Source organism: Phyllostomus hastatus, unplaced genomic scaffold (genome assembly GCF_019186645.2).
Source record: "Phyllostomus hastatus isolate PE091 unplaced genomic scaffold, TTU_PhHast_1.1 phas_contig_1162, whole genome shotgun sequence".
Taxonomy (NCBI): Eukaryota; Metazoa; Chordata; class Mammalia; order Chiroptera; family Phyllostomidae; genus Phyllostomus; species Phyllostomus hastatus.
The window spans coordinates 10,018,756-10,044,499 of NW_025333537.1; the positions used below are offsets into that span (position 1 = coordinate 10,018,756).

Here is a 25,744-nt window from a genome sequence, read left to right on the forward strand (position 1 = left end):
ACAGAAAAGCCAGGTTAGGGGCCCTGAACCTGCGTCTCCGGGTTCCCACGCGGCCTGCCGGGCTGTTTACTTAACCTCTCCTTGCAGACTCCCTCCCCCTTGTCCCTTGCTTACATAAAATTTTGAAAGGGGACTTTGTATCCCCTCTGTACATGGAAAACCAGTGTCATTTGCCAAAAATAACAAGGAACTACAAAAACACCTGCGAACCTGTCTGCGCCACACCTAAGGTCACGGCGCCGATGGAGCGCTGTGCGTGCGGGCCCCGCGCTGCGGCCTGCTCGCCGAGGCTGTCGTTATCTCCACCCCCCCACCGCCACCCCCTTCCGGACCTGAGCTGTCCCGCGGCCGGAGCCGTGACAGGACTTGTCACCAGGTGAACTTCCTGGGGACAGCCCGCAGGACCGCTGGGGCACAGCCTGACACACTGCGGGCCTTCAGGGAACAGTTGTCAGCAGAAACCACGGCCCCAGCTCACAGGCCGGAGGGACCGGTCCAGCGGACAGAGGCGCCCCCCTCTGGGCGCTGGGAGCCAGTGGAGCAGACGCAGGTGGTGGGAGGAGCAGTGTCCTGGGTCCCTCGGGGTGGGGGGGCGGCCACGGCCCCTGGCACCCCAGCACGCGTTGCCTGGGGTGACAGACATGGCTGGGGGGACACAGACGTGCGGGGAAATCCCCGAGGAGCGGCCCACACCCTCCGCCACGGCCCCCACAGTCGCCCCGTCTAAGGGAAGCCGGTGGGCTTGTCGCACAGAACTGATGTCCACCGCGCACCCCTGGCCAGAAGGGGAGGCCCCTGCCCCAGGAGGGACAGCGTGGTGTCTGCGTTCCCAGAGAGAAAACCCTCTGTGTTTGAAAATCACTCCTTGGCCTTATTGTGTCTGCCACAGGAGAGGGGTCAAGTGCCCCCGGGGAGGAGCACTGTCGCCAGCGACCCAGACAGGCCCCGGGTCTCCGCCGCATGGGCTGGTCCCGCTGCAGGGGCTGGTGGGGCGTGGGCCCACCGCCTCCAGTGACTGACTGGGCTCTCAGGCTCTGCTGAGTGCTGGGCCATGTGGACAACCACAGCACCCCCGCCTGGGGGCCGGGGGCAGGCGCAGGTAACCCCCAGGTGTCGCTGGGACTGCAGATGAAGGAATAAGGGAGACAGTAAAGCCCTTTGGACCCATTTCAGTCTGTTGATGTCTCGTCAGGGGAAAAAGCAAAAGAATAAAAACAACAGGCTCACACAGAGCCAGGAGGCAAACCCTGAAACTGAGCTGGAGAAGAGAAAGGCCGGCCCAGCAGGCTTCTGCTCCCTGTCACCCCGTGGGGCTCAAACTACGGGCTGGGCCACCCTGTCGCCTGGCTGCGGAGACGGCCGGGAACGTCCAGCAGGGACTGAGACAGCCTTCTCGGGCTGGTGACCGCCGGCTGATGGCTAACGGCTGCTTTCCCTGCTCCGGAAAAGCAAGAAGAATCCGCAGACCAGCATGCCTCCTTTGTCACCACAGACACCGACTCCTGCGGTGGGAGCAGCCAATGCGTTTGGTCCAAGCCAGTTCCGATCAAACAGAAAAGGCCGGCGCCACCTGCTCCGCCGCAGATGAACCCTGGAAACGGGGGGCTGAGTGAGAAAGGCCAGGCACGAGAGGCCACACACTGTGGGGCTCCGTTTACAGGAGACGGTCCAGAACGGGCCGATCTTCGGCAGCGGAAAGCAGCTCAGTGGTCGCTGGGGGATGGCGGGAGTGGGTGGCTACACGGCTCCGTGACTGTATTAAAGAGCCATGGAATTACCTGCTCCGAACGGGGCAGGTGTGTGGTGTGAACTCTAGCTCACTGCAGCTGCGTGTAAATCTCCGAAGTGGCTGCCTGGAGCTCCCAGGTGAGGTTCAGGTGGTGGGTCAGGTTCAGCGGGAAGAAGACTGGGATGGCTACCCTGCCCCGGGTGCTGGGGGTTGCTGAGTGAGGGGCTGAAGGGATGCCATTTGTCATCTCAGTCTTACAGGGACAAAAATTCCCATCTGCCGGGGGAGGTGCAGGTAGCACTGACCTGGGTATACGCTATGTTTGGAAGAGGGATGGCCGATCGAGGGAGAAACCCAGCCCCACCCCACCCCCAAGGCAGAGGACTTGTACATTAATTTGCAGCCAGCTGCAAGGGGACTTATTGTCCAGGTCTCAACCCCTCGGAGAAGAGAGCGCAGGTGCCGGAGAGCCACGGATGCAGCATGCCTGACCTGCACTCCGACCATGCCGCCCCGGAGCCGGGGCCACCACGGGGCCCGTGACACGTGCCCAGCAGACGTGGGAGCCCGACCGGGCCGTCGGACCGGGGTGAATGCACAGGCGTTCCGGGTGCAGCGCCATGCACCCACAGCCCCAGCTCACATGCACGACCCATCCGCGGGTCCAAGCCCCTGGGTGCCCCTCCTCGGCAGCCCGGGGCCAGAGGCCCAAGGTGAGCCTGGTCGCGGCGGATGTGGCGGAAAGGAGCATCCGCCGGGCTGGGGACGCCCCGTGCGTGCGTGCGCGGCAGCTGCCCCCGCCCCCAAGGCCCCGGCGGAGGCCACTGCGCAGGCAGGCAGGCTTTACCTTGGGCTCAGACAGGGGCTCCCACTGCCTGGTTGGTTTTTTGCTGGAATCGCCAGAGGGGAGGGAAAAGGGAAGTGAGAAGGCACAGCTGGGGGGGGGGGGCCAAGGGGGGCCAAGGGGTGCCCCTCCCCCTCCCCAGAGACAGACCCCAGACGCCAGCTCGACACAGCTGTAGCCAGGGCGGTTGTGAGGACACCGCCCCGCTGTGCCGAGACGTGCAGGGTCCCCGGGCGAGACTGGCTGGCTCCTCCCGCACAGGGCCGAACCCCCCCCATCAAGCATGCCTGCTGCTGGACCCCAGCAAGGCCTGCTGGCTGTCAAGAGCCCCCCAGTTAAAGTGCCGGCCCCCTGAGGAAGGTCCCACTTCAGGCTGGACGCGCTGTCAGCCAGAGGAGGGGGGCTGGGCCCAGGGTGGGGCAAGTCCCGGGCCAGCAGCCGCTCTGACTTCCTCGGGGGCCCAGGTCTGGTGGGAGTCTTTCCCGATGGCACCTCTCCAGGCGTGGGGGGGTCCAGGCGAGGACACTGGACAGGGCTGCACTGCGTCCAGCCCCCCGCCCCACTCCCTGCCCCACAGGAAGGCAGGTGGACACTCACCTGAGCAGGTTCCCGGGCGCGGACAGCGAGCGCTCCTCCCGCCGGCTGCCCTCGAACGGGTTCCCGAAGGAGCGCTTCCGTATCATGGTCTTCACCAGGATCTGCAGGGGGGAGCGGGAGGGTCGGCCACCTGGAGGGGGAAGCTCCCGGCAACGTCCTCCCTCCGGCCGGCATCCTTCCTCATCCTCCCTCCCTCCCCCGGCGCCTCGCCCGCTCCCAGGGCCTGTGGCCGATGGCGGGCCTTGGGAGACACGAGGCAGAATCCGGGACAGAGCCGCCACAGCCACCACCAAATCGACTGGTCCACGCGGCACAACCTCCCACGCCCCCTGGCTGCCGACAGGAAAAGGGCCCAAGTCCTTGGTCCGACATTCAGGTCCGGTCGTCATCTCCAGTCTTGGGCCCACCCAACCCCTAGGGGGCGCTGTGCTCCGGGACAGCTGGCGCGCACAGCACCCCTGGTTCCAGGTCTCGGCGGAGCCACCAACCTGCCTCACCTTCAAGGCCGGGCCTCTGTGCTTGGCGAAAACCGCCCCTGACCACGCCAACAAACCAACTACCGTTTCCCAGGAATAATGGGGCGCAGGGGTGCTGCACGTGTTTTTAGCTGCACTATAATTCCCACAGCATAAAATTCACCATTCTCAAGTACACGATTCCCTGGTTTTAGCATTCGCAGTGTATCTAATTTCAGAGCATTTCCGTCACTCCAGAAGGAAGCCCTGACCCCCGCCCTCATCAGCAGAGACGTCCCTGTCCCCCGGCCCCCCGACCCCGGCGGGCACCAGTCTGCTCTCCGTCTCCGTGACTCTCTCTCCCCTGGACACCTCACGTAGGTGGAATCAGAGTGCGCAGCTTTGTCTGGCTTCTTCCCCTCAGCATGTTTTCGAGGTCCAGCTACATTGGATCAGTACTTCATTCCTGTCCACGGCTGAATAATACTCCTCTGCAGGGGTACAACCGCATTTTCTCTACCCCCTCCTCCACAGGTGCACCACGGCTTCTTCCCCCTTTCTGGTGGCTGTGAATAACGCTGTGAACATTTGCGTCCAAGTTTTTGCGTGGACACGTTTTTCCACACAAAATCTTTTCATTGCTCCGGGGCACATCCAGGAGTGAAATCCTGGGATCACACGGTAACGACGTTTAACATTTTGAGGAATGGCCAGACCGTTTTCTGCAGGGGCTGTAGTGTTTTCTGTTCCTGCCAGCATCACCCGAGGACACCGTCTTCTCAGGGGACTGCACCGTCATCGAGAATGAGACACCCCCGTCCAGGTGCAAGGAGCTCAGGGAACATGCCGCACTCTGGGGCCGGCCAGGCCAGTGTGAGGGCAGACACTCGGAGGCGCTGGGGGCTGGCCTGCCCACGGCCGCTGGTGGGTCCTCTTCGGCGCGCTCCCCACCCCGATCTGCTCTAACGGACTGAGTTGGGAAATGTGTGTCCGCGGAGAGGACCTTGGGGAGGAGGGAACACCCCTCCTCCGGCCCCCGGGGGGCCCAGCCTCACCCAGCCAGCCTGCCCCCATCTTTCCGACACCCAGCTCCGACTCCCTCACTCCCGACTCACAATCCCTCGCCCACAGGAGTTTGGAACCTGTCCTGTTGCCAGCCAGGGCGCCATGGGAGGCTGTGGAGGAAGGGAGTGAACCAGCCACCTTCTGGTGATGCTTTTGGCTACTGTGTCCCAGGAAGTTTTTCAAGGATGCGGCCCCACCCCCTCCCAGCAGAGCACGGTGCCTCTTCAAGCTGTTTCACGTATTGAGTTGATTTTTTAAGGGTTTGCTGCTGAGTGTTAAAAAAACAAACAAACAAAAAACACACAACACTGATTTACCAAAAGGTAGAAACACCTAAACAGGTGACCACATTTCAACTGAGGGACAGGTGAAATGTGGTCTCTCCACAGTGGGCTGTTACTCAACCATGAAAAGGAGTGACCTGCTACAATGCGGATGAACCTCAAAAACATCGCACTAAATGAAATCAACCAGACACACGATGACGTAATTCCCTTTATAGGAACTGTCCGGGATGGGGAGTCTGCAGACACCGGAAACAGACCGGTGGGCGGGGCGCCAGGCCGGAGAGGGCGGGGAGACTGCTAATGGGGTCGGGCCTTCCTCTAGGGTGACGGCGCGATCCAGAGCCACCGAGGTGAGTGGTGACGGCCAAGCAGCACTGTGCATGGGACAAACGCCACTACTGTGCTGTTCCCTTCAAAACGTGCCAGTCTATGTCCCATGAATTCTATCTCAATAAAAAAGAAAGAAAAAACCTGACTTAGAGAATGAACGCCATGCCCCTGGTGAGGGCCCTGCTCTGCAGCCCCTGGGGCACCCCGGCCCCTCAATCCCCTGGCCCTTTGCAGAGGTCATGGCCCCTGGCAAGACCACCGCCCCCACCCCGTGGCCTCCTCGAACCAGCCAACCCCTCCCGCCTGCCCCAAGAGCGCGAGGAAGGAGCCCCTCCTCTCTGAAGCCCCCCCCCCCCGCCCGCGCTGGCCTGTCACCGTGCCAAGCACACGAGGACCCATCTTTTTCGCGAGGTCGGGCGCTTCCCGAGGGCTGGGGCTGGACCTAGTTCATCTCTGCAACCCAGTGCCCGGCACAGGCTGGGGGCCAGGTGGGGGCCGGACTTCCTGCTCCAGCCCCGCCCCCACTGCCTCCCTCGCCCCCGCACTCGGTGCTCCACGTGGTGTCTTTCCACGGCCCACCCGGGGGGGTCGTGCCGCCCTGATTCAGACCCGACCCAGACCCTGCAGGTGCTGCCCCACCTCTCAGGGCACGGCCGCTTCTGCCGGCGGCAGACTCCCCAACCCATCCCCCAGGGCCACGTCCCCACGGAGGGTTACCCCGCACATTTGTTTGTTTATTGGTCGTGTGCTCAGCGTCTGCCCCTCCAGGGCGGTTCTACCACTGCGCCCTGCCCCCAGCACAGGCCTGAGAACCCACGAGCGTTGGAGCGCTTCCCGGACAACCAACGACGGGTTCAGACCTCTAGGGCCAGACAGACAGACGCCTCCTCCCGGGGACATCCCGCGCTGGGGCCCGACGCCAGCCGCCCGCCTGCCCCACGCTGAGCGCAGGATGTGGGCGCCGTGGGCGGAGGGCGGAGGCCGGGTGGGTGTGGGTCAGTTTCTGACAGTGAAGGTGGTGCAGAGGCTCCGAGTGGGGGAGGAGGAGGAAGGTGGGAGAGGTCGGAGGACCCGCCCAGGGCCTCGGGGCGCGGAGGAAGGAGAGAGAGAGAGAGAGGAAGCAGGAGGTGGGGGTGCGAAGCTGGGAGAGGAGGAGCCGGCACCGGCGCCCACGGGGGCAGTCGGTCACTTGGGGGGCCGTCCAGAGCCCAGGGCCCTGCCTCTCTGCGGGCCCGACGCAGCCTGGGGCTTTGGAGGCGGCCGTGGCGGGTGGGTGTCCAGCTGGGTTCTGCCCCAGGACCACTGCCTGGGCTCGGGCCCCAGCTGCGGGTCTGCGGCTCCCTCCTGGGGCCAGGCACCCTGGCCGCAGGGACTGGGCGAGTGGCTGAGGCGCTGAGGCCCCAGTGAGGTGTGTGAGGTGGGAGCCCTGCCCCTGGCCCTGGAGCCACTTGAGTGACAGATGTGAGCTGAGCTGAGCCTTGGAGGCTGGAGACCCACCCTGGCGGGACGCTGCCCCCCAGACCTCAGCTCCGGCTCCGTCCCTCGCCCCCTCCCGCTCCCCGACAGGCTCTGAAGGCAGGAATTCGGGAAGGGGCGGTAGGATCCGTGGAGGAGGGGGGCTGCCCCTCCCCACCGTCAGGTAGGGGGTGGCGGCAGACAGAGCTCAGGCTGGAAGGCCCAGGGGCGCCTGGCCGGGCGTGTGCCCGAGGCCCAGAGGCTGAGGCTGTCGGTGAGGGCACAGTCAGCCAGCCATCCCCCGGCCTTCAGGCCCAGCGTCCGCCTCTCAGGCGCCCCCGTGTCCCAGCCTGTCCTCGCGGGGCCCGTCCCTGGCGACTCTCTCTGTCCCTGCTCTAGGTCAGTGGTCCATGCCCCTTACCACGGTCGCCAGGCTGGGAATGTGTTTGACCGAATTCTCGACCTCCTCTTCGGTCACCTCGACCAGCGTGCAGTTCTCGTCCTCCGACGGCAGCGGCTCCGCCCCGTGCCTCGTGACCCAGGGGTGCAGCTTCAAGAACGACAGGAGGGGTGAGGGGTGGGCGCAGCTGGCCCCCAGAGGCAGGGCAGCGCGGCGGCGGCAGCGGTAGCCAGGGAAGGGGTGCAGGAGGGGACAGGCAGTGGCCGGAGGTCAGACGGGCAAGAGAGCCGAGAAGCCAGGCAGAGGGAGGGGGTGGAGCAAGGAGGGAGGGAAAGACAGGAGCCGGAGAACGGGAGGGGGCCATGAGGCCACGAGGCTGGGACGTACTCGGCCCAGACTCTCCATCTGGCCCCCGGTCTCGGCGGAAGTGACTGGAATCTGGCACGTGCACCTCACGGCTGCCCGAGGAGCAGCCATCGCTCTCCGGCAGCTCTCCCCGGTGCCCGGGAAGCCCAGCTCAGGCAGGCAGCATGCGCCCCACTTTACAGAAGGGCAGACAGAGGCTCGGGGAGGCACAGCGGCCAAGACCCGCCGGAAGGACACAGTCAGGAGAGGACCCGTGCCAGGGTCTGGCCCCCCACTCCCCGCCCCCAGGGTCCAAGCCCTCCTCTGTAACATTCTGGGCTTCCCCCTCTTCAAAGGCTAGTGGGCCAGGTGCCCAGGGGTTCCCAAAGCAAATCTCTGAGGTTTCTTAAAGGGCCAGGTATGTGCGTGTGCCACGGTTGCGGTGTACGGGTAAGCGGGGGTCTCTCCTAACAGTGCTTTCTGCCACAGGGTGGAATTCGGCAGGCCAGCGTGAGGCGCAGGGTCAAATTGCTCCCTGGCCCCCGCCCACCCTCACTGCCATCTTCACACGGATGGGCAGGGTCAAGGCAAGGGCCCAGGACTTGGGCAGCCAAGGCGTGGAGCACACGGGCCTCAGTCCAGTCCGAGGAGGGTGGAGCCACCAGCCCAAGCCAATCGGAGTGAGCGCGAGCTGCCCGCTGGCGGTGGGTTCCACTTCCACAGTCACATCAACGCAGGCCCCAGATCCTCCTCCCGCCCCCTCCCAGCCCCCAGCAACCCGGACGCCCCAGGACACGGCAGGGCAGCGGAACCAAGGAGGGCATGGCGCGACGGATGTGGGGCGCGGGGCCTGGCCGAGGCAGGGTTGAGCCAAACAATCCAAGCAGAGGACACAGGCCAAGCCAGTGGCACACGCCCGACAGGGCAGCGGTGGCCCCCAGGTACCTTGATCTCCGGCACCACGATCCTCGACTCGGGGTTCTTGTCCAGCATGCGGGTGATCAGGTCCTTCAGGTCCTCAGCTATGTCGGGCCTGGGGGAGACAGGCGCGTCGGAAGTTCGAAAGACAGACACCCAGGACCACTCAAGGCTCAGGGAAGGCGGTGACTCAGGGCGGCTGGGCAATACTCACTGCTCGGGAAACTCCAGGGCCTGGCTCTTGATCTTGCTGTGCAAACACATGATCCTCTCGTCCATGAACGGGCACTGCGAAGGGAGGTGAGCATGCCCGTGGGTGGCTGGCACCCCCATCCTGCAAAGGGCACCCTGTGCTGGGGCCACCCCACTTGGGTCACAGCCCAGAAACAAACAGTCCAGGGGCCTGATCTAGGGAGGGAGCAGTTTCCATATCCCCCACAACCAAGTCCTAGAAGGATCGGGGGTAAAAAAGCAAACACTCTTCTTCACCCACCTACTGTGTGGACAATAATAATTCCAAGAAAACTTCACCACAGTAACGGCAGTGAAGGCTTACTCTGGGCTGGGCCTTGTATTGGCTGTTCTCTCTGCCTGGAAAGTTCTCCCCACCAACACCTGCCTGGCTTGTTTTCTCCCCTCATCCAGGTGACTCATGAAAGCGCACCTCAGGGAGGACCACCCAAGCTCCTGCCTGAAACAGACACGCCCCGCCCACTGCCCCCACCTCAAGCCTTCTCATCATAGCACCTGCCCCTGGCCTATCCTGACGTTGCTACATTTGTGTTTAACTCACCACTATGTTACATATGTATTTATTTACTAGCTCACCACTTGAGCCTTCATAACGTATTTATTACCTCCTGCATTAAGTTACATCCGTATTTGTTTATTAACTCCTCCACTATGTTACATCCGTATTTGTTTATTACCTCCAGCAGCTCTGAGAGGGGTGGGATGTTTGTCTGTCTTGCTCACTGCTGACTCCTCACTGCCCAGGGTCATCCCCAGCACAAAGCAGGGGCTCAGTAGCTACTTATTGCAGGGGTGTCAGACTCATTGTCACCGGGGGCCACATCAGCCTCAAGGCTGCCTCCAAAGGGCCGAAGGTAATTTTAGGACTGTGTACACGAAACTACTCCTTAGCAGTTAAGCGAGAACTCAGTGCTGCCGCCTGGTAGAAACCAGGTGCCGGCCCAGATAAAACACGGTGGAGGGCTGGATTCGGCCTGCGGGCCTTGTGTTTGCCACCTGCGACTTATTGAATTAATGAGGGCTTGCGTGATTTCTGTTGATCCTCTCCATAGCCGTAAGAAATAACCAGTACTCTTCCCATTTTACAGACGAGAAAAACAGAAACTCAGGTGACACGTTCTGAGAAGAACAAAGCTGGCATTGCAGCCCAGCCTAGGCTGACTCTGCAGCCGTGCATGCCCCGCCCCCTGGGAGACAAATCAGCGCCCACAGAGGAGGGCCTGACCCAGCAGAGGGCCTGACCCAGAGGAGCCTAGGTGTTACGCTGGAAAAAAGAACCTTTCTTTATGTGAGTGCTTAAAAGGTTGGAAAAAGTCTCAGAAAGTGACCTGCTCCACTCCTGTCCAAGGAAAGTGATTTCATTAAGAGCAGTAATTATCCAGGTGTATCCACTTGACAGAACTCATTAAAGAATGCACTTAAGATCTGTACATTTCACTACATGTCAATTTTATAGAGAGAGAGAGAGAGAGAAGGAGAAAGAGAGAACCTCCAACAAATAGTAAGCTCCAGCTAGCAATCACACTCTGACCCACTGGGAGGGTAGAGATGGTAGAGATGTTGGTAACTTACTCTAAAATAAAAAAAATTTTTTTAAAAGGCAGACTGAGGACAGACATGGGATAAAGCGAGATTCTTTATAGCAGAACCCAGGGGGCGGCTGTGTGGGTGTTTACAGTACAATTCCTTCAACTTTGCTATGTGACTGAAAAGTTTCTGATCCAATGTTGGGGGGGGGATTACCAACTCCTTCAGGTCCTCACAGACCCCGTTTCTGAAGCTTTCCTCAGGAGGAACACAAGCCTTTGCAAAGGGAAAATCCATGCTTTGATTGTTCACGTAACCAATCAGAACGTCAGAGTTAAAAATGTAAGCCCCTAAATATCAGTAATATAAAAAAGGCCCCCCTCCAAAAGAAAAAGACAAAACAGTACTCCCTAAATCAAAAATGCCAAATGGATTTTAACTTCCATTCCACTTCTGTCCCTCCAACACATGGCTTCCTGGAACAGTATGTTCAGAAGAGCATCAAAGTAGGATCAGCCTCAGGAGGCAAATGCAGGTGTTGATTAGTGATGTCTGTCTCGGGTGTGGGACGGGACAGGGTGGCGCATCTGCTGTGCTGGCCCTGCGTCTACCGACTGTCTACAGCCTCTCCGGGCCTCTGCCCATCCTTCCACAGATCTCCCTTTCACAGGTAGGACAGGCACCTCTGAGAAGGCCATCCTTTTCCCTATGCAGCTCTAACTGGGGAAATAAAGTGATACAACTTGTAAATGCATACATACTGTCTCCCTGCAAAGGAAACTACCAATCCTAGGGGCCACCCAGCCACGCTCAGGAGGCGGGACACCCCCACTCTGTTACCTGGCCGAACACGAAGCAGTACAGCGTCACACCCATGGCCCACACATCCAAGGCCTGCAAGGGAAAAAAGGAGCATTGTGTGAGCGGACATGGTGGCGGATGAACAGCGTCTGCCGCTTCTGCCCGTCCAGCATCGACTCCTCCCACTTCCCTTTGGGGAGCCACTTCTGGTCTCCGAGTCTGGGGAGCCCAAGTTGGGTTGAGCCTGCTCCCAGCCTCTGGGCGGGCACAGGACCCCAGCACTTCCCCAAGCCACAGTCATTGGTTCAAGGAGGAGCACATGACCCACCCTGGGCCAATCAGAGCCAACCCCGCAATTTTCGCTGGAGCTCTGCAGGAAGCCGAACAATCTTTCTGCTGAGGTCCGTAAACCGATAGAAAGGGGCCTGGGGCCGCTGGGGACCAACCCACCTGGGGATGAAACCAATTCAGGAAAGCAGACCTGAGGGATGGAGAGACGGACTCCTGTTTGAATCTCCATACCTAACCAAACCCAAAGCCACGTTGACCTCGCTCATCCACATTACATAATGGCCTCCACTGCTGAGCTGGGTTTTTGCCACTTGCAAGCGGAAGGACCCGGATCGCAGGCAGAACTCAGCATCTCGGGCGGGCCCAGACCTACCTTCCCGGAAAAGATCTTCCGGGTCTCGGAGAGCGACTCGGGCGCCATGAAGGCGGGCGTGCCCACGGTGTTGGACAGGAGCGCGTCGCTGCCCTTGAACTCATTGCTCACGCCGAAGTCGGCGATCTTGATGTGCCCGTCTTCTCCCACCAGGAGGTTGGACGGTTTGATGTCCCGGTGGATGATCTTCTGGTAGTGCACTGGGGGCGCCGGAAGGGGGCGGTGTGGGGCGGGGCAGGAACACCACGTGAGCACTCCCTGCGGCCCCCCCAGCCCAGACGCGCGGACGTGGACGCCCGTGTTCTCCCACAGCCCCTGCTGAACACCTACCCCCCCAAGACCTGCTGGACTACACGCCCACAGCTCAGGAAGATGAGGGGGAAGAGGGTGTTGAAGGACATTCCCCAGCCTCGAAAGCGAGGAGCAAACCCCCAGCGGCCAGGAGCAAAATCAGGAGCCGCCTGGGACTGTCTCGGCCGCCAGTGACAGCGCAGAGCGGGTTTTCGTGGAGCCAGAAGCCTCAAGACTTGAGACAAACGGTGTTCGTTTGCTAATGCCGACACTCAGCCAGCGCACCGGACCCGCAACGGCTGGAGTAGGTCAAGTGGAAGTGTGACCAGGAAGCAGGGCTGGGGACGTGGCCAGCTGCCCCTGCATTTCCTCAGTGGTGGTGGTGGTGATGGAGGAGGAGGCGACCATACGGGTAATAGGACCAGCAGCTCCCTGTGTTGAGTGCCCAGCCTGGGTCCTAGCCCTGTGTGAATTCCTTCCCATGGGCCCCCATTTAAATTTTGCAACAACCCTGATGTGACAGGCAAGGGTAAGAGTGAAGATGTTGAACCACCAGAAGCAGAAACATCGCCGGCCGATCAGAACCACGGGTGTGCCCTGACTGAGTTTGGCCCAGGGGAGAGACACTCTGTTCCCATTTCACTGATGCGGAGACTAAGGTTCCAGGAGATAAACGGGACCCCTGTCCCGGGGTGGTTGTGAGTCAGGGACAACGGCAGCAGAGCCCCTGGCAGGGCCTCGGTCACTCTCGCCATTGCTCCTAATTGTCCCGTGTGGCAGGGATAAGGGGTTCTGTGGCCAGGGGCATGGCCACGGGTGGGGGTCTGCAGCGGCTTGTGACTCTGCACCTCAGACAACTGAGTTTCCCCCTCACCTCCTCGAGCTCGAGGAGGAAAATGAGAAACTCCCCGCTTCCCCGCCACCCCACTGCTGGGAATGCCAAGCACCCCTGGGCGACACTCCTCCCACAGGCCGCGCTTACAGTACTCGATGCCTTTGATCAGATCCTGGAAGTAGAAACGGGCCTGGTCTTCGGAGAGCGGTTTGAGGGTGGGCACCTCCATCACCGGCCTGAAAGGTCCACACACGCGTGAGAAGCGAGACAGACACCCGGCCTGCGCCGCCTCCTCCTCTCGCCGCCGAGCCCAGCACCGCAGCCCAAGAAGCGTTGGGCGTCCCACCCGCTGGGGTCGGGGCACTCACCCTTGGTTGACCAGTTCGAACACTGCGGGGAAGAGAAGGGGTAAATTGTTACAATGGAAATTGGAAACCAGCCTTCCTCCCTATCTTTCCCTCCTCCCAACTGCCCCTAAAAACACCAAGAAGCAAGGAGAGAGCCTGGCTGGTGTAGCTCAGTGGATTGAGCGCGGGCTGCGAACCAAAGCATCGCAGGTTTGATTCCCAGTCAGGGCACATGCCTGGGTTGCAGGCCACGGCCCCCAGCAACCACACATTGATGTTTCTCTCTCTTTCTCCCTCCCTTCTCTAAAAATCTTAAAAAAAAAAAAAAAAGAAGGAGAGAGACTGGACTTGGGGGGCCCAGAGATGGGGGGGCCCTTCCCTGGCTTCAAGGTCATCAACAGCCTTAGGCAGAACAGAGGTAGGGCTGAGGTGCCGTGGCTTCAGACCTCGGTGGCTAAAAGCAAAGGCAGTGTGCTGAAACTAGGGCCACAGACAGGCTGACGCTAAGGCCAAAGACAGGAGCGCAGTCCCTCCGTGCCGGCCTCTCCTGCCTTGGTTATGTAAGTCGCAACTTTCTAAAGCTGCTTCGTGAATTCCCGCACCTCCTCCCACCCACCCAAGCGCCATAAACCCGCCGGCATGGGGGAGGCTGGCCCGCTGAAACAGGTCTATTTTCAGTTGCTCACAGCTTAACCGCGCTCGGGGCTGGGCGGCGGGTGGGAGGTTTCTAACCTCCGGAAATATCGATCGTGTCCTCCACCCACTGGGGGCCAGGCCTGCAGCTGCGGGACCCTCGCTGGGGCCTGCCACAGGCCTTGAGGACTCCCCTGGAGAGCGCCCCCAGACCGCCGGAGTCAAATACCAAAAGTCAGCGTGGCTCCGTGTCACCCCGGCACCTCGGGAAGTGAAAACCACCCTCGAGACTGCCCGGTCCACACGAAACTCCTCTTGGGAGCGTGGGTCGTGGTTCTTTTATACTCATTGGACTTTTCTGCTCAGACCATCCAATGGCGCCCTTCTTGCCCAGAGTAAAAGGCAAGGTTTGGCAAGGGTGTACGATGTCCTCTGCCATCTGGTCCCCACTGCCCTGCACAAATGCCACTCTGCTGCCCAGTCCCCCAGCCTGGACTCCTGGCTCCCCAGCCCTGCTCAGGTTCGCTGGTCTCCAAGGTGCCGCCACCTCCGGAGCCTACCCATAATGCTTCGGGGCTGAGTGGGTCTGACCGCCCCCCCTAGAGCCACGAGGTATCATCCTGAGAGCAGGCAGTTCTGAGTGTTGTTCCTGGAGGACCTGGGACAGGGTCTGACAAATGGAAATGTTTGTTGAATGAACAACCAACCTCCTCAGGAACAGCCCGAAGCCATGTGGAGTCAGGCCCGGGGCTCCACGTGAGGGAATGAGGCTGGGGGGTATCATTCGGGACCAAAAAAGTACCTTCTACATTTTGTGATTTCTGCTGAATTGCCTCTAATTTCACTCATTTGCCTATCGTGTTTAGAATCTAGCCATATCTATATATCACGTAAACTGCTATATTTTTAGGACTATAAGATGCACCGGACTATAAGATGCACCGGACCATAAGACACACTTAGGTTTTAGAGGAAAATAGGGGAAAAATTTCTGAAGCAAAAAATGTGGTAAAATATTTAATAACCTGTGACCCTGCTCCCCTGCTCCCCCTGCCAAGTGAGGCAGGCCAGCTACACTCGGACTATAAGATGCACCCCTCCTTCCCTCCAAAATTTGGGGTGGGGGGTGCGTCTTATAGTCCAAAAATGCGGTATAGATTTTTTTTTTTTTCTTTAAATCGACCCAGCTTTAAAATTTTTAGCCTTATCCTAGGTAACAACCATCCATGAAATCATGAGTTTAGTGTGCTGGCTAGAGTTTTTCCTATACAATGACAAATTGAATCTGAAAGTTTTCTGAATCTGTCCATGCGCCAGATCAAATCATCCCATATGCTTAAAGTGGGGATGGTACCACGTCTGGAGAAACACTGCGATTCTGTGAGGTTCACGTTTTTGTGGTTCTTTCTTCCACAAATGTTTTTAAATCATTTTTTAAAATTCTCACCTGAGGACATCTTTTCATTGCTTTTTAGAGGGAGAGGAAGGGACAGAAACGTCAGTGTGACAGAGAAGCATCAGTTGCTTGCTTTGTACACGCTGGGACCAGGGATCATGGGCACATAAACCGGGGACTGAACCCGCCACCTAGGTACGTGACCTGACGGGGAATCGAACCCGCAATCTTTCGGTTACAGTTGCAGGACGATGCTCCCACCAACCGAGCCACGCCAGCCAGGGCTCTCGCTTTCACGGCATCCTGTGGGGTCACTGTGGGGCCCCGCTGAACTGGGAGAGGGGCTGCTGTCCTTGGCGAGAGAGGTCAGGGGCAGGGCTGCCTCTAGCGGACACCTGGGCCTTGGCAGGCACAGCTGCCCGAGCAGGGGTGGCAGAAGGCAAGGGCTGGAGTCTTACCCATGTACAGATGGTCCTCGTTGGGGTCGTCCAGGACCTGTTGGCACGGCCACACGGAACAGGCCGGAAACAGGAGCGGGGGGCGGGGGGGTGGAGAGAAAAGGTATGAGCGGCGAGGAAGCGGCCTCCGCGTGACCGCATTTGCCAACAGGAAGGCTGTGTGGCCCGCCCCCACCCCCCCTCCCGGTCAAGGTGAAGGGCACAGCGACAGACGCAGCGTGTGATCCGAAGGACCATCTGGGAAGTGAGCACCGTCTAGCGCAACCCTCGACCAGCCCAACCCTCGACCGTCCGAAACTCCCGGAAAGGAGATTACGAACAGGAGGAGGCAGATTCCTCCCTGGGAAACATCTCAGCTTCAGTGAAAAGGACACAGCTGGATGGGTCCTCAGGGTGCACATCCAAATCCTGACCCCTTCTCCCCGACCCCAGCGGGACAGGAGGCCTCCCTGCCCGGCAGGGCCATGGCCCTCTCTGTCTCCTGCCCTCACGGCCTTCGCTGCCACCTCCTCGTTATTTCTACCAGATCTCTCCTTCCCCCCAAAGGGCGGGCACCAGGCTGCGGACACACCGCGGCTGCCTCCACGGGGCCCCGAACAGGGCGAGGCACAGAGCAGGTGCTCAGGGAACACCTGATGAACGGATGGTGTGGGTGCACGGGGAAGCCGCGGGCCTCGGGGCAGCGGGAAGAGGGGAGGCTCCTTGGGCTCCCTCTACCGTGCCTGCTCAAGATCCTGCGGCCTCTCTTCTTCCAGAAGAAACAATGGCAGGTTCCTTGACTAGACCGGTCCCCCTTCCTCTTCCCACGTGACACTCCCCTACCCCAGCCACCCCAGATCCACAGGGGAGAGCCCCGGGCAAGGGGTAACCTCTAGGCAGAGGCCCGGGGCGGCCCAGCTGGAGCCCGAAGCCCTGCACTGCGGGGGAGAAGCACACCCGGCGTCTGGCCCACCTGGAGTGCCGTCCCCCACGGGCCCCAGGCGGCGTGGCCGCTGACTCTCACGCCGGCCCAAGGCCAGGACGCACCCCTCCCAACAGAGGCCTCTGGCCCTTTGCACATGCTGTTCCTCCCCCTGCGTTACCCTTGGTAACCGGGCCGCCTCAAACATCACCGCCCCTGAGAGGCCTCCCCGAGGCGCCGGCTGCACCTACTCGCACTTCCGCCGCACCGTGCACACACGTGTGGTCGGCAAAGCGCCTCTCACACACCGTTTACGAGTCCTCGTCACCTGGACCGGAGGTGCCCTAAAATGTGGACGCCCAGGGACTTCGGGGCGTCCCCAAGATGCTTCCAGGGGGTCCATGAGGTCAAACAGTTTTTACTCCAAAACGAAGACAGTGTTTGCCTTTTTCATTCTCAGTCTGGACTGGTGCAGCGGGCTCGTGCAGGAGCCGCGTGGCACGCGACATCACGACAGGCCTCGAGCGGGAGCACGTGTGAGAGTCCGGCCGTCGTCTCGGAGGCCGGCACTCACGGCAACAAAACCCGGAAAAATGTACAACTACACCACGCTTCCCGCTACACATTTTTTTGTTCAGAAAACACAGTTATTTTTCATAAAAGTGTATCACTTACAATAATAGGAAGTAGGATTGCTGTGGTAAGTGAACTAATACATAATTTTTAGATCCCTCAGTTTTAAATTCCCCTGTGGCAAGTATTAGTAATATAACCCACGTGAGCAAGAGCTTGTGGGGATCTTCAGGAGCTTTTAAGGGCGTCAACGAGGCCTGACACCACAGCGGGGGAACTGCTGGCCCAGAGCGACTGGCCAGCTACAGACCCAACGGGGCCCTCCCTCCGCCGGCTCTGTGAACAAGGTCCTCTCGCGACCCCGCCTCGCCCACGTGTCTAGAGGTGTGTGGCTGCTGTGGTGCCACACACACACACACACACACACACACACACACGCAGCAGAAGGAAGAGAACCAACTCCAAAGTGACAGCAGGGAGCCAAGGGCCAGCCTCAGCACCCATCTGAGCCTCTCGGTTTCTCTATCTGTGCAGTGCGGGAGAGAGCGGGGGCTGGGGGGACAGGGGTGACATCCAATCCCAGGGGCAAGGAGCCTGAGTCCGTTACTGCTACTCGGCCCAGCAGTGAGCCACTGGGCGTGACGTGGCTCTCCGGGGGAAGCACCAGCGTGGCCCCCGGGGGAAGCACCAGCGTGGCCCCCGGGGGAAAACCAGAGCCAGGCGCTCCGCCGCGTCCCCCCACCGGCCTCACCTCCACCAGCTTCACCACATTGGGGTGGTCCAGCTTCTTGAGGATGGCGATCTCCTGGTACACCTGCTCGATGGGGCCCCGGGGCTGGATGCAGCCACCCGGGGCTGGCCGGGTGCCTCGGGGCGGGGGGCGACCTGGAGGAGACAACGGACCATCTCAGGGTCACGGCGAAGAGGGCTGCAGCACCCGATGCCGCCGGGGGTGTGGCACAGCCCTCTCCTCATCCGCCGCCTCTCCTGCTGCTGCCCGACTAGGGGTGGGGCTGGAAGCATGAGCCCCTGGCTCGGCCTTCGGTCAGTCCTCCTTCCCATTCAGCAAACCCCCGCCACTGCCCTGGCCACCGGGAGGGTCAGCCCAGTGAGGTCGGGGGGAAACCGGGGGTCTGCCTGGGCAGCACAACAAAAGACTGTGACAGACAGGTTCACAGACCAGTGTCAAGGGCCGGGGACTGGACCGGCTGGACTTCAGGACGCCCCCAAACTCGCAGCGCTTCCAAACTCAGCTCCCGCCAAAAGCTAATTTGCTAACCGGTCAGAGCAACTTGGATTTTTATCTGTGATTTCTACTTTTACAAACTTGTTTTAAAATAAAATACTTTAAAAAAAGAGAGAGAGAGACCATGCCAAAAAGAAAAGCAACCTTTTCACTGCTCGGCCCTGCAGGGACTGACGGTCAAAAGGTCCCGGTGATGGAAAGGCCCGAGGTTAAGCCTCACTGGGTCGCACGCCCCGAGTAAGCAGGGGCCTGAGTGCGGTCCACAGCACCGAGAGTGGGCGAGACCGGCCTTGGAGGAGGAGAAGCAGCAGCACGGTGCAGGGGTGCGCAGCGGGAGGCGAGGGGGACTTCAGAGGGAAAGGGAAGGAGGGTACTAGCCGCCTCCTCTGACAAAGGGAGCACAGACTGGGGGACACTGGCTGCACCGCCCCGCAAGGAGGGAGGAGGCGAGTGCGGCAGAGAGCCGGACCGAGCAGCGCGGTGCCCTGTCCCCGCCCAGTGCCCTGCCCCCGCCCGGCCAGCAGGCCGGCCGGGAAAGGCAGGCGAGCAGTGGGGCGCGCGCTCCAGATCCTCATCTGTCTGCAAAGGAAGTCAGAGGCAGATGTGCTGATACAAAAATCGATGCGTGAAGAAACAGTGGCACAAGGCACATCATCTGGCTCGGAGTTCAGGTGAGCGGGATGAACCGGGGTCCTGGGGAGAGGACGCGGCTCCTGTTTTTTCTTACCCACCCCCCCTTCAGGCCCCGCGGACACTCTGCCCAGCCAGGCTGATGGGAGCCTCCGTTGCCTGGGCCTCTAGTCCGCTCCCCCGCAGGGCCGCGCGGGCCAGGCGACGCCACTGCCGCCCCGAGATGGCAGGCGGGGGCCGCCGGAGGGAGGGGCAGGGGGACAGCCAGAGCCTGTCGTTCTCCGTGAGAAGCTGTTCTGTTCTTAGTTTTGTTTTGTTTTGTTTTTTTGGAGATACAGTTCAAATACTCACGGTATTTAAATGTTTGAACATGTGCCGTTTCAAAATCTATCATTCAGTGGTTTTTAGTGCGTTCACGAGGTTACGCCAACATCCCCACCATGGCGCCCTGAACATTTTCATGCCCCCCCAACCCCACACCTATTAGCAGCCTTCCCCCACGCTGCACACCCCCCACCCCTGGAAACCCCCCATCTGCTTTCTCCACGGGGTTTTCTGTTCTGGACTTTTCATCCAAAGAGAATCCCGCAACGCGGGACCTCTCCATGACTGGCCTCCGCCACTCAGCATCCCGTTTGTGAGGTGCATCTACATGTAGCAGGAGTCAGCACGCCGTGCCTTATATGGCTGAGCTGTCTTGCACTTGGACGGACCAGCTCCTGTTGATGCATCCGTCTGCGGACAGGCCTTTGGGCTGTTTCCGCTCTGGGGCCCTTACGAAAGTGCCGCCTCTGCGGACACGAACGCGCAAGCTTCCGCGTGGACCTGTGTTTTCCTTTCTTTCAGGTGCGCCCCGAGCAGCAGAACCGCTGGGTCACACAGCAACTTCCTGAGGAGCTGCCGAACTGTTTTCCTCTAACGGATTGTTTGACGTACCCCCTATATCACATTAGTAAATATGTGTTAATGAAAATGAGTTAAAAAAAGCCCTCCGTTGGGGGGCCCAGGGCTGTCTCCCGGGCACCGACCCAGGGCACGCTGCAGGGCACACGGTTCAGTGGGACCTGCTCCGCCTCGCCCCAGCCCCTGCACCCCAGAGCAGGGCCCGCCGGGCCCACCAGACTCACGTGGAAAGCCCGCCTGTCGGATCAGCTTCTTTTTGGACAGCACCTTCATCGCCTGTGGGAGAAAAGGCCCCACGTCCCGATTAAAGCACGGAGGAGGGAGGAGCGGGGAGGGGGCGCTCCCTCCACTCCTAGGCCCTTGGCTCCCTGGCTGTTCGGGGACAGTGTGGTGAGTGCGCTGCCGCCAGAGGACATGGGACAGCAGCAGGCTGCATGGAGGTTGGACCCCCCCACGCCTCAAGGGGCTCCAGGGCTGCTTCCCCAGCTGGGGGGGGGTGGGGGGCACAAGCCTCGGACTCAGTGTCACTGAATCCAGACACAAGCGAGCTGGAGCGAGGGACACCGGACGGGTGTGGCCGGCTGCGTCACACGCGGGAAAACTGAGGCTCAGTAGTGACGTCACTTGCCCAAGGTCGGGCCACTGGCGCATGGGAGAGGCAGGATTTGAAACCACGCTGCACTGATTCCAGAGCCTCGGCTCCAAGGGCCACTGGGCTCACTACCTCCTGGTGCTCGGTGCTACGGAGGCTGCAGGAACGGCAGCCCGATGAGCACGCGAGACGTCTGCTGAAGTCCCTCCCTCGCTCCTCCTTCCCCGGCCGTTGCTTCGCCTCCCCGTGTCCCCACCTGGGACGCGGGGACGGCACGTCCCTCCTGGCACACCGCGTGGACACGAGCCCACGGTAAAATGGGGCGACAGCTCAGAAACCCTCCCGGGGGGCTGAGTGCAGCTGGGGACAGGCCCGGGGGCGGGCGGCGGGGCATGCATACTCACATAGTAGGTATTGTCATTTTCATTGTAGGCCAACTTGACCACACCGTAGGAGCCCTGGGTGCAGGGAGATGATGGTGACATACAGCCAGAAGTTAGCGTCTGCACAGTGAGGACCCTGATACTGGTGACAGCCTGGCAGCCCACTGAACGAGTCTTCCCTAGAGCTTTATTTTGAGGGGGCTGTAGTTTCTAGAACGTTTGCATTAGTCGCCAACATTTAAAAACGGACAGATCGGATATAAAAGTCCAGGTTCCCAGCCTTGGGAAATCAGGTGCTCTGACTATTGGAGCCATAATCACGTCTGTACGTTGATTTGCCATAGACACTACTCTCTGCTCTCCGACCTAGCATGCTTCAGGCACGGAGCCCTCATTCCCTTGTTAACAGTTGGCCACAGTCCTCACCACTCCCTACCGTCATACCCAGCATGCTCTGCTCATTTATATTTGCATTTGCTCTCTATTGGCATGTGAGTTTTTTACATTTTTATTAATTGATTTTAGAGAGAGAGAAGAAAGGGCAGAGAAAGACAGGGAGAGAGGGAAGGATGGAGAGAGGGGGAGAAGGAGAGAGCTAGAGAGAGAGAGAGACATTAATTTTATTGTTCACTTTTTTATGCATTCATTCATTAGTTAATTCTTGCAATGTGCCCTGGCTGGGAATCGAACCGGCAACTATGGTATACTAGGATGATGCTCTAAGCAACTGAGCTATCCAGACAAGGCCTGGCATGTGAGTGTTGGACCCCTGTAATGATACTGCCCATTGGCTGAAACAAGCAAAACACAGATGTGAGAGTAACTTAGGGGAGGAAAAAACCAACACGAATAAGGGGTGCTGTGACTGTCGCCATAGTGATACGGGATTTCCCTGAACGCTGTCTGTGCTTCTGCAGAAGCACATTCATATTATGATATAAAAACAAAACACATGGACCACTAATCACAAAACCCTGCCCTGTCCTTGCCTCCAAGGCCTCCTCTCCCACCCCCAGCTCTAGCAGGCGCCCCCCAGTACCCGAGATGCCCCGGCTCCGAGGGCACTCACCTTTCCAATTTCATCCTTCAGGGTGTACTGGTTCAGCTGCACACAGTCCTGGGGAGAAGCGGAAACACCCAGGACGGGAACGGTAAGGCTGCAGCCAGATACATTTGTCTCAAACAAGACAAACCCTTGAAATCAGGACCCAGAGCCAGAAAGAGGGCACTGCCCACTCCCCAGAAGCATCCCCAGTCACTGCTCCCTCTGCGGGGCGACCAGGGTCCTGACTCCTAACAGCAGCTTTTATTCGTTGCACAAAAGTAATCAAACGGTATGTAACCAAAAGTAATCAAACGGTTACTCTCCTAACACCCACTTGTTAAAGCTTGTTTCGTTTATACCAGTTTCACTTCAAATGAAACAAATAATCCATGACCGTGTTGTCTCGGAAAAAGGCAAAGTAGTACAAGAAGCAACCGTGGGACCAAGGTTTCTCAGCTGATACATGACAAGTACAAAACGTACAAAACATAAAAGGGAACAAATCACGAACTGGACTTCGCCAAAATGGAAACGCTCCTTCTCCTAGACACTATCAAGGAAATGAAAGCCACACACTGAGAGAAACTCTGTGCAACACACGTACACTCTCAGACAGAGGACTGGGGTCCGGAACACACAGAGAACTTTTCCGACTCATGAATAAGACAACAACCCAATTTTTTGTTAAAGGAACAAAAGATTTGGAAAGACATTTCTCCAAAGAAGATACAAATGATCAAGAAGCACATGAAAAGACACTCAACGTCATTAACCACGGACAAATATAAATGAAAACCACTCCCAACAGGTTAGTTAAAATCAAGAAGACCAGCCAAAGAATTTAGGGCACAAAGAACCTTGACACACGTTGCTTGTAGGAACTGAAAATGGTGCGGCCTCTTTGAAAAACAGCTCGGCAATTTCTTAACATGCACCCCGACAACCCAGCTGCTCCACTCCTGGGCGTTTATTTACGCACGAGAACTGAAAACTCGTGTCCGGGCAAAGACTTGGGTACAAATGTCCTTAACGGCTTTATTTGTAAAAGTCAAAACCTGGGAACAACCCAAAAAGTCCATCAACAGGTAAATGGATGAACAAGCTGGGGCACATCAGAACAATGGAGTTTGTTAAACGATTTTATTTAGTTATTTTTAGAGAGAGAGGGGAAGAGAAGAAGAGAGGGAAACACCAGTGGTTTTTTCCTCTGTGGCTGCCTCTCGCACGCCCCCTGCTGGGGGCTTGGCCCACAACCTGGGCATGTGCCCTGACTGGGAATCCAAAGGCCACCCTTTGGTTCACAGGCCAGCATTCAATCCACTGAGCCACACCAGCCAGGGCTGGAATTTGTGTGTGTGTGTGTGTGTGTGTGTGTATTTTTTAAAGATTTTATTTATTTTTAGAGGGAAGGGAGAGAGAGAGAGAGAAACATCAATGTGCCGTTGCTGGGGACCGTGGCCTGCAACCCAGGCACGTGCCCTGACTGGGAATCGAACCTGTGACACTTTGGTTCGCAGCCCGCGCTCAATCTACTGAGCTACACCAGCCAGGGCAGAATTTTTGTTTTAATCCTCACCCGATTATTGACTTTAGAGGGAGGGAGAGAAACACTGATGCAAGAGACAAATGTCAACCCGTGGCTTCCCATAGGTGCCCTGGCTGAGAATCAAACCCGCAGCCTTTTGGTGTAAAGGACGACGCTCCATTGGAGCCTCGCCAGCCAGGGCTAATTTTTTTTTTTAAACAATGGAACTCTCTACACTTAGCAACAAAGAGGAAGGAACCACTGGTGTCACAGGAGCTAAGCTATAAAAGAGTCATACTCGATGACTCCACCTATAGAAAGGCCTAGAACATATAAACGAATCTGTAATGATTCAAATCAGGAAGCCGGTGATGTGGGGAAGGGGGCGGAGGAGGGATGCGTTGCTGGGTGTGCTGGGAAAGTCTGGGATCTTGACCAGGGGGGCGACGGTTTTGCAGATCTACAACTACACCACACCTGAGCCTACCATACCCTTGAAATGTGTGCACTTGACTGTACTTTAAGCACACCTCAGTACAGCTGGGTGGACGGTCAGACGGTACGAGAAGAACACCTGGGAAAAGAAACACGGTAGAAAACGGAACTCCGTGTGCTACACGTACACCCAGCATGTCCCTTGAATGTTCACCTCCACAAGTGTCACCCCCCCACCCCACCCCCAATACTAATGTCAGCCTGGTGTATAAGGTCCCAGGCCTTTCTCTAGTAAAGGTGCACATACACGGGGTGGGGCGGGGGAGGAGTGAGTGGTGCCACACTAAACCATGTCTCAACTTCCTCTCCCTGCAGAGAACTGCGCGTCACAGCACACGTGACCTGCAGCCCCGCTGCACCCCACGGCTCACAGAGCCCTCCCCTCGCTGGAAGACGTTTCCGGTTGTTTGCAGTGTTTCTCTCCGGCGTTACTTTCGCTCTGAGTCCTGGAGGGATGAGACGGGCAGGGCAGGTGCTATCCTAACAGGTCCCACCACTTCCTAACCCAGCCCTCACATGCTGCTGAATCCAGCTTCCAAAGGTCTCCTCTGTCCACGCAAGTCCTAGCTCACGGCAGCTCCCGGGGTCAGGTCCTGACTCCGCCGCCTGGCCTCGTTGCCCACCAAATACCAGTCTTCCCGTTCTTCCTTATAAATGGAAGTCAGGGGTAGCAACAGCCTGAGCTGGCCCATGTCATATCCCAGCCTCTCTTTATAGCCGGCAGTGTTCTTGTGGCTGCGTTCTGGCTTGTGGGAAGGAGGCAGGGTTGTTGGTGGTGACCTCTGTGAAAGCCCCACACTGTAGCTCACTGAACCCCCAACCACCCTTCCCCCCACCTCATGCCTTCCACCTCTGGGCTTTTTTTTTTTAAAGATTTTATTTATTTATTTACTTACTTACTTACTTACTTATTTATAGAGAGAGGGGAAAAGAGGGAGAAAGAGAGAGAGTAACATCCATGTGTGGTTGCCTCTCGTGTACCCCCTATGGGGGGGCTGGCCCCCAACCCAGGCATGTGCCCTGACTGGGAATCAAACTGGCAACGCTTTGGTTTGCAAGCCAGCGCTCAATCCACCGAGCCACACCAGCCAGAGCCACCACCTCTGGGCCTCTGCACGTGCTCTACCCTCCCCCTGCAGTGACCCTTCCCGTGTGTGCCCACCTCTAACTGTGGAAATTCTGCCTGGCCCTCAACATGCAGTTCAGTATCAGCCCCTTTAAAAAGCCATTCCTGACTTCCGAGCTTCTCCCCATTAAAAATGCATTCATTCCTTCAACAAATATTGTCGGGCTCCCACTACATGCCAGGCCCTGCGCAAGGCGCAGGGGACACAGAGGCGACCTGGCCCACGCCCCGCGGAGCTGACACCCTAGCTGGGGGGCGGCAGGCTCTAAGCAACCAACCAAACACACAATACAACCAGAGGGCAGTGAGCGCCGTGAGGCAACGTCCACAGGGCCACAGCACAGAGGGCCTGGGGGCTGACAGCTGCTTAGGGAGGGAGTCCGAGAGGCCGCACGAAGGAGGTGACCTTTAGGCTGAGAGTCGGACGTCGGAAGGACATAACCTTGCAAAGATGGCAGAGCTTCTAAGCAGAGAGGAGAGCAAAGATATACGCCGGCGTATCTGAAGGATCTCAGGAAGTGCAAATGGACGGAGGTCTGCGAATCAGGAGACGATGCAGGCGAAAGGGGCGGGCAGACCAGCCAGCGCCCTGTGAACTGGGGTTTGCACGGGCGGGTGGGCGGGGCCTGAGTTCTGACCCACCTCCCGGAAGTTGGCCGTAGGGCCTGAGTCAGAAACGCGCGCAGAGGGCGCTGA

At 58.8% G+C, this 25,744-nt stretch overlaps 1 protein-coding gene across 7 annotated transcripts in view; it reads right to left on the reverse strand.

Moving 5' to 3' along the window:
• CAMKK2 (calcium/calmodulin dependent protein kinase kinase 2) overlaps window positions 1-25,744 on the reverse strand; it is a 42,383-nt gene that overhangs the window by 3,198 nt on the left and 13,441 nt on the right. For 2 of the 7 annotated variants that reach the window (XM_045842108.1, XM_045842098.1), the window contains 14 exons: window positions 21,927-21,974; window positions 20,879-20,932; window positions 20,107-20,158; window positions 17,855-17,988; window positions 15,630-15,666; window positions 13,164-13,185; window positions 12,943-13,031; window positions 11,670-11,869; window positions 11,045-11,098; window positions 8,640-8,713; window positions 8,453-8,540; window positions 7,184-7,312; window positions 3,171-3,271; window positions 2,577-2,619 (listed from right to left, as the gene is read on the reverse strand). In XM_045842108.1, the coding sequence (XP_045698064.1) occupies window positions 2,577-2,619; window positions 3,171-3,271; window positions 7,184-7,312; window positions 8,453-8,540; window positions 8,640-8,713; window positions 11,045-11,098; window positions 11,670-11,869; window positions 12,943-13,031; window positions 13,164-13,185; window positions 15,630-15,666; window positions 17,855-17,988; window positions 20,107-20,158; window positions 20,879-20,932; window positions 21,927-21,974 (1,125 nt within the window). Of the gene's footprint in view, window positions 1-13; window positions 1,592-2,576; window positions 2,620-3,170; window positions 3,272-5,102; window positions 5,421-7,183; window positions 7,313-8,452; window positions 8,541-8,639; window positions 8,714-11,044; window positions 11,099-11,669; window positions 11,870-12,942; window positions 13,032-13,163; window positions 13,186-15,629; window positions 15,667-17,854; window positions 17,989-20,106; window positions 20,159-20,878; window positions 20,933-21,926; window positions 21,975-25,744 lie in introns of those variants that run through there. The other 5 variants (XM_045842126.1, XM_045842117.1, XM_045842135.1 and 2 more) reach the window with 5 other exon arrangements.